The sequence below is a fragment of the Falco punctatus genome, assembly GCF_963210335.1.
Source record: "Falco punctatus genome assembly, chromosome: 4".
In the NCBI taxonomy this organism is placed as follows: Eukaryota; Metazoa; Chordata; class Aves; order Falconiformes; family Falconidae; genus Falco; species Falco punctatus.
In genome coordinates, this window is record NC_137583.1 from 72715101 (window position 1) to 72727158 (window position 12058).

The 12058-nt window shown below is 36.2% G+C and overlaps 1 protein-coding gene across 2 annotated transcripts in view; it reads right to left on the bottom strand.

Annotated features, from left to right (window-relative positions):
- Nucleotides 1–556: 556 nt before the first annotated feature.
- The window catches only part of LOC308063408 (macrophage mannose receptor 1-like), a 31841-nt gene continuing 20339 nt past the window's right edge, over nt 557–12058 (bottom strand). For both annotated transcript variants that reach the window (XM_080386336.1, XM_080386335.1), the window contains exons 21-30: nt 11075–11180; nt 10058–10254; nt 8318–8420; nt 7416–7648; nt 6053–6218; nt 4403–4555; nt 2806–2922; nt 2380–2547; nt 1170–1205; nt 557–811 (exon numbers count right to left, since the gene is read on the bottom strand). In XM_080386336.1, the coding sequence (XP_080242462.1) occupies nt 612–811; nt 1170–1205; nt 2380–2547; nt 2806–2922; nt 4403–4555; nt 6053–6218; nt 7416–7648; nt 8318–8420; nt 10058–10254; nt 11075–11180 (1479 nt within the window). In that variant the 3' untranslated portion in view covers nt 557–611. The remainder of the gene's footprint in view (nt 812–1169; nt 1206–2379; nt 2548–2805; nt 2923–4402; nt 4556–6052; nt 6219–7415; nt 7649–8317; nt 8421–10057; nt 10255–11074; nt 11181–12058) is intronic.

Below are 12058 nucleotides of genomic sequence, written 5' to 3' on the forward strand. Positions count from 1 at the left end.
ATGCCCAAAATTTGGACTAGAGGTAGGAATAATGAAGTCTCTTCAATTTTTTTCCATCTTTCCATCTATTTTTTGGTAAGGAAAAAGTATTTAATTGGTTTCATTAAATTGAGATGCAGGTATTGTAACACGGTTTACATGAATGAAAAGATAGTGTCATAAACTGTGAAGCTGAAAATCTGAAATGAGCAGCGTTTCCCATCGTAGTCTGGATAACGCTGAAGTAATACAGCAGGGTAAAAATAATGTAAAGATATGAGTAATGATTTCCTCTTGGTGCAAAAAGGAGAATTTCTACATTGAGTTAAGTAATTTCCTATAGTAAATATCTGTCAGAATTTTCCTTGAACACCTCTGGAACTAGCTTTCAGCTGTGCTCATTTATGTGAAAAATATATGTCTACTCCCTGAACTAAACAAAAGAAACTGTAACAATTTGGAGGGAATTTTGGGGGAAGTATATATATGTGTGTATTCATATAAATCCATAAACCTTATGTTTGTGAAGAGAGGAGACTATTATATGGGTAGAAAAATGCAAAGCTGGCATAAAATCTCACCATTTCAGAGTCTGGGTATTATTAGATGGAATATATGGGCATTTTGTCAAACTACATGTCAGTATGTGCATCTTTTTCTTGGATATCCACAGTTGCTTCTGGTCCACTCATTCTGGTTGAAATCTGTAGCAGGTTTTGTCTCTTCCTCTTCCAGCAGAAATAAGCTATACTTCCAGCTCCAACTATAGAAAGGCCTAGAAGAACCAACAGCCAAATGATGCCAGCAGAGAGTACTTTCTCCATTTTCCCTTCTGTAAGTGGATAAAATGGAATCAACACCTTTGATATCAAGAGATTTCAGAATCTAGCAGTAAATGATCGTTCTTTAACTAGAAATCAGACAAACGCAATATGCATGTAGATTTTCAGTTCAACAAGTGGGTTTGTTGGTTTGGTTTTTTTTTAACTAACAAACCCAAACAAAATATGATTAAACAAACCCCAATTGACTTCAGAATAACCTCCGTTTCCTGTATCTAGATACAGATTAAGTTTATGGACTTTTTATTTTTAAATACTCTCAAAATTAAGACCTAGAAACTATGTAAATGTATTTTTGTTGTATTGGAGCATCTCCTTATAATTCTACTTAAAAGGAAGTATGCTTACCTGTATTTTCTGTTGACATTTCTGTGTTTTCAGGAGCTTTTGGAAGGAAAGGAAAATGTTTATTCTGAATGCTTAAAAACCAAAAAGAGGCATTTTTAACTTCCGAAGTCCAGACGTTCCTGAGAATTCCCCCTACATCCACTTGCTGGTGACAGTTGCTCTCCCAGATCATTGTCTAGTAGGATGACTGTCACTTTCATTCCAAAAGCGTCTGACCTCTTCATTTGAGATACTCAACCAGACATGAAATTAAGAGTCAGATTTCTATTATTTCTAAAAGTGTTTTGAAATATGTTCATTTCTGAGAAACTGCTCACAGGATCCTTAATCATTTTAAGGTGTTTTCTGAAACAGGAAAAATTTCCTAAATGCAGGTTTCAAGTGTTAGAGATGTATCATGAGCATTTTACTTGAGCTGAAAAGGATCTTCTGTGAGTTTAGCTCCTTCTGTCATAGACAACCATTCCATGTGGGTGTGGTTCCTGTGGTAATTACGCTTCCTGAACTTAGTAGGTAAGGGAAAGGAGAACAAAAATATGAAGCTTAACCAAATAAAATTTCATGTTCTGGACCACTTTCATTTAATCTGAGTTGGTAATTGAACTCATGCATTTTCTTGCAGATGATAATTTTGCTATCAGGATAGTACCAGCATTTTATTAAACACAATTGTATCATACTGTAGATGAAGAGTGCCACAAGAATGTATGTTATAGTATTCCTTTAATCCACTGGTTTAGGGGACAGTAATGAAAGGAATCACCAATTCCAGCATTTCTACAAGACAGAGTTTTCGTTACACTCATTGGAACAAGGTTACATCTTTTGAGAATATATTCAGGCGAAATTAAAACAAAATGCTGCTTTTGATCTTAGATTGTGTGATATTTGAGGGAAATTCTAATGAAATTAGACTGGCTTGTCATTAAAAATGAGTGGTCTGTGACCATTCTTTTGCCTAAACGTAGGGGTCTGAAGTATTCGTGATGGCTGCATGGGGCTGATGGTGATTTTACAGTACTTATGGGATATGCAGCCGTATGAGGAGGTAGTCAGAAACCGTTTGAGGCTTGTCAGTATTTAGGCAGCTGAATCCCACTATTGGGGTCTATTGGTTTTGCACACAAATCTATGTTTTATATTTTATGTTACACAATGAAGATACATTATAAGGCATTATTAACCGTAACATATTAGAAATGTTACTTACTTTTTGGTTTTTTACAGATATATCCTTTCTTGAAAGAACAGACGTTGGTGTTCCAGAGGCCAGACAATGCACATACTTCTCCACAATCTTTATGTCTTTTGTTTGAAGGTTCTCCTGTTTGCCAGTTGACAAAATCCATTGCAGATTTGTCTGCCCATACCCACTGTCCTAATATTTAAAATTAGAATATATGTATAAAATACAGGGGGTTAAACGTTGTGATGGGGAAAACAAAAATTTGTAACACAATTAGGTGGTCAAATGTTTCAGTTACATTTCTAAGCATATGTAAAGCATGCTTTGAGATAAACTGTATAATTTGTATATAGGTGTATTTTCAAGTATACTAAGTGGTTTTGTTTCTAATATAGCGTATCATAATTTTGTATGATATGATAATGTATGATTAAATATTGAAGATATTACCTCTGTCATTTTTCTTTAGCCCTATCCAAAAGTTTGGTGATTTTCCATGGAGTATCTCGATGGTGTCTGCCAGAAAGTTTGCTTCAGTATAGTCTCCTATTGATACCAAATTAGCAGCTGAAAAAATATTAACGAACACATCACAATGTTTCGTTGCCTTACAGTTTAAGTCAATAAACGCGTAAAAGATATGCAAAAAGATATAGAAGACACTGATTCTTGCAGGTAATATTCACTAGTCTCATTATGCTTATTATATTACGATATCATATTTTGAGCATGACTGTGAGCTGTATGGATGCAAATCAGCATGAAGACATGGATTTTTGTTTAGCCTTTGGTATTTTAGAGAAGAAAAATTGCTGTCCTACGATACTCTTTGGACAGGTCCAACCCCAACCCAGATTGTGATGCAAGCAAGCTGAAAGTGGTATAGATGATGTAGTCAGCACCATGCATGTTGCCACTACAGCTCCATCACCCACCAGTGACTGGGCAGTCCTTGATGCTATTACTGCAAGGGTAGATAGGATTTATAAGCAGCTAGAGGTTGAGGTACAGGAATTGATTTATAATTGCCATGGGCCCTGGCATTACAAATACAAAAAGCTGTGTTGGTGTCATCAGGAAATGATCACCTTCTTGGCCTGGCCAGTGGGTAACATGTAGGCAAAAGTGTAGGAATTTAGAGCATGGACCAGTCTCCAAATGCGACCTTTCATTCTGGTTATTAGTGTGATGTTTACTTTTTGTAGTAATTATGTGATTTATCTTTCTACAGAACCACTTCAGGAATTCTGTTGTCACATAACTGTAAAGTAAAATGCCTTTGCAAAGCTACTTTTTTGGTTTGCTCAGTCACAGGTCAATGCTTTCATACATACAAGGAGGTGCTGCTAGAAATCCTTGTATTCTCTCTAACACTCAGACATATAGTGCTAATGTATAGGATCTTTCCTGTTTTTACTCACTGCTGCGTCACAGCAATTCTCAGTGAACAGCCAGGAGAAATGAGAAATGTAAAGTGTCTTTTCCTCATCCCTGATCAACGCACAGCTCTTCTCCACAGATCATAGACAGCAGCGGGGGCTGCTTCAGAGCAGGAGCTGCACAGTTGGGTGTGTTTTACTGATTCATGAAAGCTAAACGACTCCTCCAATTCATTTGTTGTCCAGCCAGTAAGATCCAATTAACAAACTGTGCCCTGGAACTAACAAAGGCAACTTTCCTATGAATCTGTCTCCTAGTTTATGCTGTGTGTGGATTCCCTCTTGTTCGGGGAAGGGAAAGCTAACCCTGCAGTCTGTGCCTTCATGGGACTATAAAAGTATTTCTCTCCCTAACCACTTACTGATTTCCATAAAACTAGTAGGAATTTAATATTTTTGAGATATTTGTATTTCAGCTGGTATTTGAGATATGAGATGTTTCTGTCTCTGGCAAAGTTTAGTTCTGTTGTGAAAAAGCATGCTCAGAAAAGCAAGCTAAAAAGCATTAAGTTTGAAGTTTTAAAGTAATTTAAGATTTGCTTAGCAATGTCATTCATTATTTTATGTAATTAATTACATCTTCATTCTTTCTAAAACAAAACACTCACCTAGTCGGGCGCATTCCTGATGAGCTTGAGACCAGCTCCTTTTCTTGGAGGCCTCAAAGTAATAGCAGTGACCATGGAAAGGTACCCAAGATTTGCGTCCTCTTGATTCAGGGCATTTTCCAGGAAGTTGTGGGAGCTCAGTAGGGGCCATTACTGATAAGAGATCAGGTAGTTGGAAACAAGTTATTTTATAAAATTTGTTTTTCCCTTTATACTACTAAGACAAAACTAAACAGACTGTATTAGGTTTTTCATCATAAAGGAAATGAAGCCTGTTCTAAACAGAGCTTGAATATGGCTTTGAGTGTGTGTTTGAGAGCATATTTTGCTTCACATTTATTTGTCAAGGTGATTAGTAAGAAGAATAGATTCTGTCTAATGAAGATTTTTGTAATTAGTCTAGTTGATAAAATATCCAGCTGGTTTTTTGGCATAAGTATCTGCCTAATTGGTTAAAACTGCTATTTTTAAAGTGTCTTCTGACACTTCGTTCTCATTGTTTGACAGGATCAAAACCTGATAGCAGAAACTGTGATTGTGAATGGAAGTGTGGTTATAACTAACCATAGCTTGCAGGACTTTTTGTTAAACTGCATCCTGAATATATTCCATAGTCATTGATATAATAGGAAAATTTTGATTGAGAAGATAAATGCAGATGGAACGAAAATTAAATGTTCTGCCAATTACGTTTTCTTTGTGTGAGTCTTCTACAGTCTGTTTCTTCCCCTATTAAAGAACATTCAGCACTCAAATTAGATTTCCAGAATATTGAAGTAGAAGACATTATATATCAAAACCTGAGGATTTTTGTTAAATTACAGCATCTTAGAATGTAAATTGGCATGCAATTTTAAGCTTTCTAATGATTCAAGATCTTCCTTAATGTTGACAAGAATAACATAGCTAAATCGTGAAATCATATTTATACTTATTTCCTTATAAATTATGGAAGTTGGTGCTTGGAAGGCTCCTCAGGTGGTTATGTAATTCATCCTTGTGCTCACAGATGACATGAAGTTGATATATAATTATGTAATTTCTAACAGATGTTTGTCCTGTCTGTTCTTTGTAAGCTGTGGTGATGGAGATTCCCTGACGTGTCCAAAGTATTTATTAAAGGCTTCTATACTGATAAAATTAGAAGTTTTTCCTTGCTGTATTTAAGTCTTCTACTCCTTTTTAACTCATATGAGACATAGGGAAAAATTTAATTCCATTCCTTAGGGCTCATTTTTAATATTTAAAATTTATAATCTTTCTCTTAGTCCTTTGTCCCACTCTAATTATAATATTTCCTTTTAATTCTTGTTTCCTGGTCATCTGAAAATCGTTGACTGAGAGCCTTTTCAATCTTCGGTGCCTCAAACTGGAGACAGAATTTCATCTGATGCCTAATCAAAATAGATTTCATAGCAAGTGAATGACTTTAAAAGTTAAGAAATCAATGAGTATTCAATCTTTTATTTCTTAAGCTTCTGGTAATTATGATTATGAATTTATTTACTGGGAAAAATTTAGAACTAGTTAGCTACTCATGTCTTCCTGTATACTAGCGTATAAACAAGTATTTTCAGTGGCTTATTTTATTTAGCACAGTTGATAGATCTACACACCTTCTAGTTAAAAGACTTATAGGTAATTGCTTACCATCCGATTTTTTACAGACAGAAAAGAATTTTTCCTTGCAAGAAGCTGTCTTCCAGGTGCCGTCAGTGTCTAGGTAGACACATGCTAATGTCTGTTTTGGTTCCCCGCTGGACCACTTGCTGTAAACAAATCTCCATCTGTCAATCCATTGATACTTGCCATTGGTCTGGAAGCAAAATCCATACAGTAATTTCAAGATTGCTGTGAAAGATGTAGCTACTACACAGGATCTATAATAGGACTCTCATGTAACCAGTATGGAATCATATGCTTACTAATGCCCCTTTTTGTGCTTGTAAATGCTAACTGCAACAAAATGTACAGTGTCTGTTATTCACAAATGTGAATGCAGAATGGGTTTTTTTCTGCCCTCCAAAAAGTATCTAACATCAATTCAGAGAATTTTTCCAAGTGTTGGGAAATGGAAGGGAAAAAAGAAAGGGGGCATGAGGGAAGGCATAAAACTGGGAATCAGGTAAGACATGATGTTGGTACAACCACCCAAAGGTCGGTATGCAAAATGGGAGTGTGGGTGGGAGTGTTCTTAATAAGCAGTGCTGGTCGCCATCGCTTTTGTTGTAGTTAATTGTGACTGTGGGGAATTCATGGGGAAGAGTGTAGCATATCAAAACACACTACCATCCAAATGTTCACCCTCTCCTGTCATACAACTGATGTAGACATCTCACAAACAGAAAGGATTTTTCTTTCCAATAATATCCTAACTTCTTAATGGAAGCAATTACACCAATTGTGTTTTCAAATGAAAAAAATTGTATCCATTGTTCAATATGTACTATATCATATAGCCTCCAGATTTTTTGCCTAATTTTTGCTTCTGTTTCTGTCCACAACTGTATTTTGCTACCACTACCATAAATACAAGACTACTATAGTAGAAAGTGTGAGAATAAATGCACACGTAAAAACTGTTCCTTTGCAGGTCACAGATGTGCAATGTAAGATACCATGTCAGTGATCACTGAGGTACATAAACACATGGCAGGAGGGCAGGAAGCATGTTGTTCCTGAAACATCTTTTAGATTAAAATAAACTCAAAATGTGGGAGATTTTACAATTTATATTCAAGATCCTTTAACTGACTCCACAAAACACACAGCATTGTTATATCCTGGTTTGCAGCAGCATTTCCTTGTGCTAGTATGTGAAAGTTCTTAGTTCATTAAAATCTCCACTGTATGAGTCTTACTTGAAGAGCTGCAGTGTAAATGGGTAGTGTACTGATGTAACATGCTGTTTTCAGCACTACACTGGCAGAAATTCCTACAGGTTACAAGATAACATAAAGAGATCAGGTCCAGTGTCAGCTTGACTACATGCATGTAATGTATGTGTTCTTACCGTGTTGCTGTTAAGACCAATCCACAGAGGCTCTCCATATTCCTGTGCAATTAAGAATAACAGTGCCTGGGTATATGGGTCTAAAATGCTGGCAAGTTCTGAGGCATTGTTATTGCAGTTTTTCTGTGCTTCCTCCCAATTCATTTTGGAACGGGTGACAGAATAGCTAATGCCACTAGAATGGCCAGAAGCAAGGTCCAGCACTGTTGCTGATGACTTAAAGAGTTCAGGATCTGTAGGAATAAGGAAAAAACCTCACCTCAAGATCTGGAAGCCACATATTTGACTTGGGTGACTGAATAACATCTTCAGTATTTACAGACCTAGTAGAAAATTGCTAATGGGATGGAACACCTTCTTACTAGTTTTTTATAAGTAACAGATAACTTCAAAACAGCAGTGAACTTTCTGGGTGAAAGAAATACATTTTCAGCCTTGGAGAATTTTGAATCGGTAAAGTCACAGTTTCTTATATTGCAGATGTAAATTCACCCCATCAGTCAAAAATAACACACCTACCCTGCATGTTTTCAAAATACTCTGTGGCTTAGAAGCATTGTGACTCTCAGGTTTGTTTGGGTAACTGTAAAACTTATCAGTTATGATAATGTGTAATCATTATAAACTTATGTAATTAAACTGTTCATGGTTTTTAGCTATTTATTTACACTTTTAAAAGTAAAATCATTTTGCTTTCCTAAATTCTGTTATTTTATTTATCATTCTCTTCTCCAAAGTAATGCTAAGTAATGCTGGCTGGAAGATGGGCCCTTAAGTTTTACTGATCCTTTACTTTAAAAAAAAAAAAAAAGACAAAGATAACTAATGTAAAGCACATTAAACAAGAAAAGTGATTTTAGTCCTTATGTTAAAATTTTCAAGATTAGTGATACAGAACTCACTGCTATTCTTCTGGCATATATACCCTCTGGATGTATAACACTCCTCATTGTTCCACTTCCCTGTGTCATCAGCATGACCTCTTTTCAAAGAAACGCAATCAAACTGTTGGAGTAAGGGGAAGAGTATGAATACATTGATATTAGATGTTATAAAACAAAGCACTGTAACCCTCTGGATAGTCTCACTGCTTTTTTCTTTGAATCCTGTTATTGTAGGGTTTGTATTGCAGCTCTAGAAACACCTTCCTTTTATCCTTTCCTGTCCTTTCTGGCCTCCCCTGTGGTTGCTACTATCTTATAAATCTTTGCAACCTTCAGCTCAGCTTACTTGTTCATGTGGTTTTTTTCGAGGAAATGTACTTGAAAGTCACTGTTATTTTCAAGAACTTTCTGTCACATACTGTGTCTCAACTAATAAGTGTCTATGAGTACGTTTTTTGAAAAAGAATGAAATACAAATAAATTTAGGTAATGTTTTGTATTTGGCTTGCCAAGCCAACTTGAAATAGCGGTTATTCTTGACAGAATCATCTAAATTATGGTCCTTGACAGAGTTATCATCAGCTCTAATTCTTAGAATTTCTCTTTCAGCTACACCAGGTAGCTGAGTGCTTAAGAAGTTGGAACTTCAAGTTTATTACAGCCTGCCACAGCCTACTAGGCTGCCATGTGGAAACTTTAGGAACACCTGCTTTAAGTGCATTTTTATTCTAGTTTCTTAGCTTGAGAAACTTTTTGAAGTTATTTCACTCCTTTCAAAAAGAAGCCTCTGAAAGAGATAGCTGTTAGTCTCTTGAAGGTGAAGGAGGAAAGTAGAGTGTACCTTTTTACATTACTTTTTCCCCACAATATTTCCCAGGAGCGTTATTAGAGCTGCAGTAGAGCTGTGTATTGTGCTACATTGTATATGTCTTCCTACATGTATATGTCTTCCTACATGCCTTAGCTAATAAGTACATGGACAAGAGCAAAATGAATTGGCTCAGGTGCAGATGAAGCTGGTTGGCTAGAGGTATGATTTCTGGGTTCTCTAGAGGTGTGGATACCAAAAAGAAGGAAGAATGGACAGTGTGTGAAATGACAGTGTGAAGGACAAGTTCTGAAAGCAAGACAGGGAAATAAATGGAAGAAAGGTGATGTGGGTGTGCAAATCAGTGTATAACACTATTTTATTTACAGCATTCTGAGATATAATTTCACTGCTAGCAGTGGAGAGGGTGTGATTGGTTTAGAAAGTAGCTGACATCTATCAGCAATTCAATTAAAAATTGAAATAGGGGAGAAGTAGAAAAAAGTTGAACTCTTTCCTCTTGCATCCTCTCTTCCTTCCTTTTCAAACATCAATTCACTTGCCAAATGTGAAAATATTTCCAGCATGTGTTAACTTCTAAAATTCTAATGTTGCATTTATATTCTCTGCAAAATGAACAGCAAGTTACTATGAAAAAGAAAATTTTATTCAACCAATCTTTATTCAATCTGTCTATTGCTGCAGTTTCATGAAATTTGTTGGCAAAATTGCAGCAATGCCATTTTGTGCTCTGGGATGGCTAGAATACTCAAACATTGAAATTTTTTATCCCTAATACCAATGTAAAAGTAGATGAACAACTTTGGGAGAAGGCTGAGGCAATGTCTGCAGCAGTGAGCAGTTTAAGTGATATTGCTCCTCAATTTAACTTGACGGTAAATGCTAAGCAGTATTTACTGTCAGTATTACCTGTTACTCAGTAGTATTACCTGTTGCAGATTGTGGCCATCTTCTGGATGCAGGCTGGGATACAAAACGGGTTCTACAAGTTTTGGGGAATCTGGAGCCCAGTTTGTGTAGGAGACAGCACTTCCATCAGCCCAGACAAAGTTGAGTTCACTTAGTAGATCATTCAAGCCAATCCAAGGATCATTTGAAACATCCTTCAAATAGTAAGTGAGAAAAGCTGGGGAAAAAAGCCAATAGAAAGAAGATGAGCATGTCACGTCATCAGTTGGACATCAGCTCATAAACAAATCCTTAACTGTTTTGTTCATTAAAGTCTTGTAACTTGTTTAGTTAGTGTTTGATCAGAAATTTACCCAAGTTCCATAACCTTTTTCAAGGTTATGCCAAGCCTTTGCCTTTGAAAAATCTCAAAAAGTGAAAATATTTGTAACTATGAAGCAAGATTGGAAAGAGTAAAGAGATAAAAATCCTGCCTGACCACCATGTAATGAGTTCACTTATTTCAACACTCAGGATGAGCTGATTTCCTGATGGAAACGTGTAGCTGTATACAGCTGCAAATGGCAGCCCAGGAACGTAGGCAAGGTGAAAACATGCCCTCCTTTGACATCCTACTGCTGAATTAAGTTGCAGACTTTAGGCAGCCATTTTGGAGAGTTATATATCACTTTGTATTTCTGGTAGCAACAAACCATGGATTCCTTTTATTTCTCTGTGTCTAAAACTGCAAATGCCAGGTCTGGATTTCTTATTTTATGCTAATTCATACCCTATAAATAATGTAAAGCAGTTTGCATGGAACAGGAGTAAGGAACCCTTAGCATCACTAGCATGCCCTAAACAAAGGGTTCTAGTTCTTCTAAAAACGTTTCATGCCATGGCCATATAACCCATGTTGAATATACATTATAAAATACAAACAGTTATATACTGTCTTTTTTTGCCATGTTCTGTGCAGGAAATGACCACTGGATAAATGCTGTCTATATAAGACTGGGTAAATGCTGTCTATTACCTAAAGGGCTGTTGTACTATACCTTGTACTTTTTCATTATGTATGCTTGCTAAGTTTCCTCCAAGGCTTACACAAGTACTTCTTGCAGTATGCCAGTATTCGTAGGAAGAGCCAAAAATTTTGTAACACTAGAGAAAAATGAGTATAGGCTGTTAGTGAGTGACAGCAAAAGGAATTTAGGTTTGAATTACACTAGTTCAAGTAAAAATTAGCCTAACTTGTTCCCACAAAATAATTTTCCAAAGTTGGCAGGGACTCAGCTCTGGAACCAAGTCAAAACCATTAAAAAAAATTAAATTTACTCTGTGTCTTTCTGTGAGGGACTGAGAAAATCACAACAAAAACAACCATTTATAAATCACAGTAGGAGTCTGTCTGATGAGAATCTAATGGGTTAACTAAATCAGAAATTTTAAGAAGCCATACATCACCATTAGTAAAAGACAAAGTTCTGATTCTATAAGAAAAGCCTAGCACAGGTTTTTATGTGGAATCATCTGAACATTCTGAAAAACATTTTGGACCTAGAGCCTATGATCAGTGTGGTCTCGTGTGTGTATTCAGCCTTTTTCATTTTACAGCTCTTTTATTAATGAAAGAATATGACTCATGATTTCTTAAAAATTGCATAGTCATCACATTACCAGTACACATTCACCCTGACATGGTTTTGGTAATTAGGAGTGTGCCTGGTGTGCCCTTTCCATGTTTACAGCTCATGTGCTGCTCTGTACATGCCAGCAGCACTGTCAGAGAATTATCTCACAGAGTTTATGGAAAATAGCAACTCTGATGACTGTAACAAAAAGAGAAAAAAGTATACCAGCATAAACTCCACTGGTGTGAGTATCCATGGATGCTTTCATAACAATGTTGTATAGATTAGAAAACAGAACCCTTGCTTAGTAAGCACATCACATTTGCCCCTTTTGGGAAGAGGCAAGCATTATATTGAAGCCTGTTTGGAAAAATCTGTCCTTATTTGTGATTTCTTCCAGCTCAAATG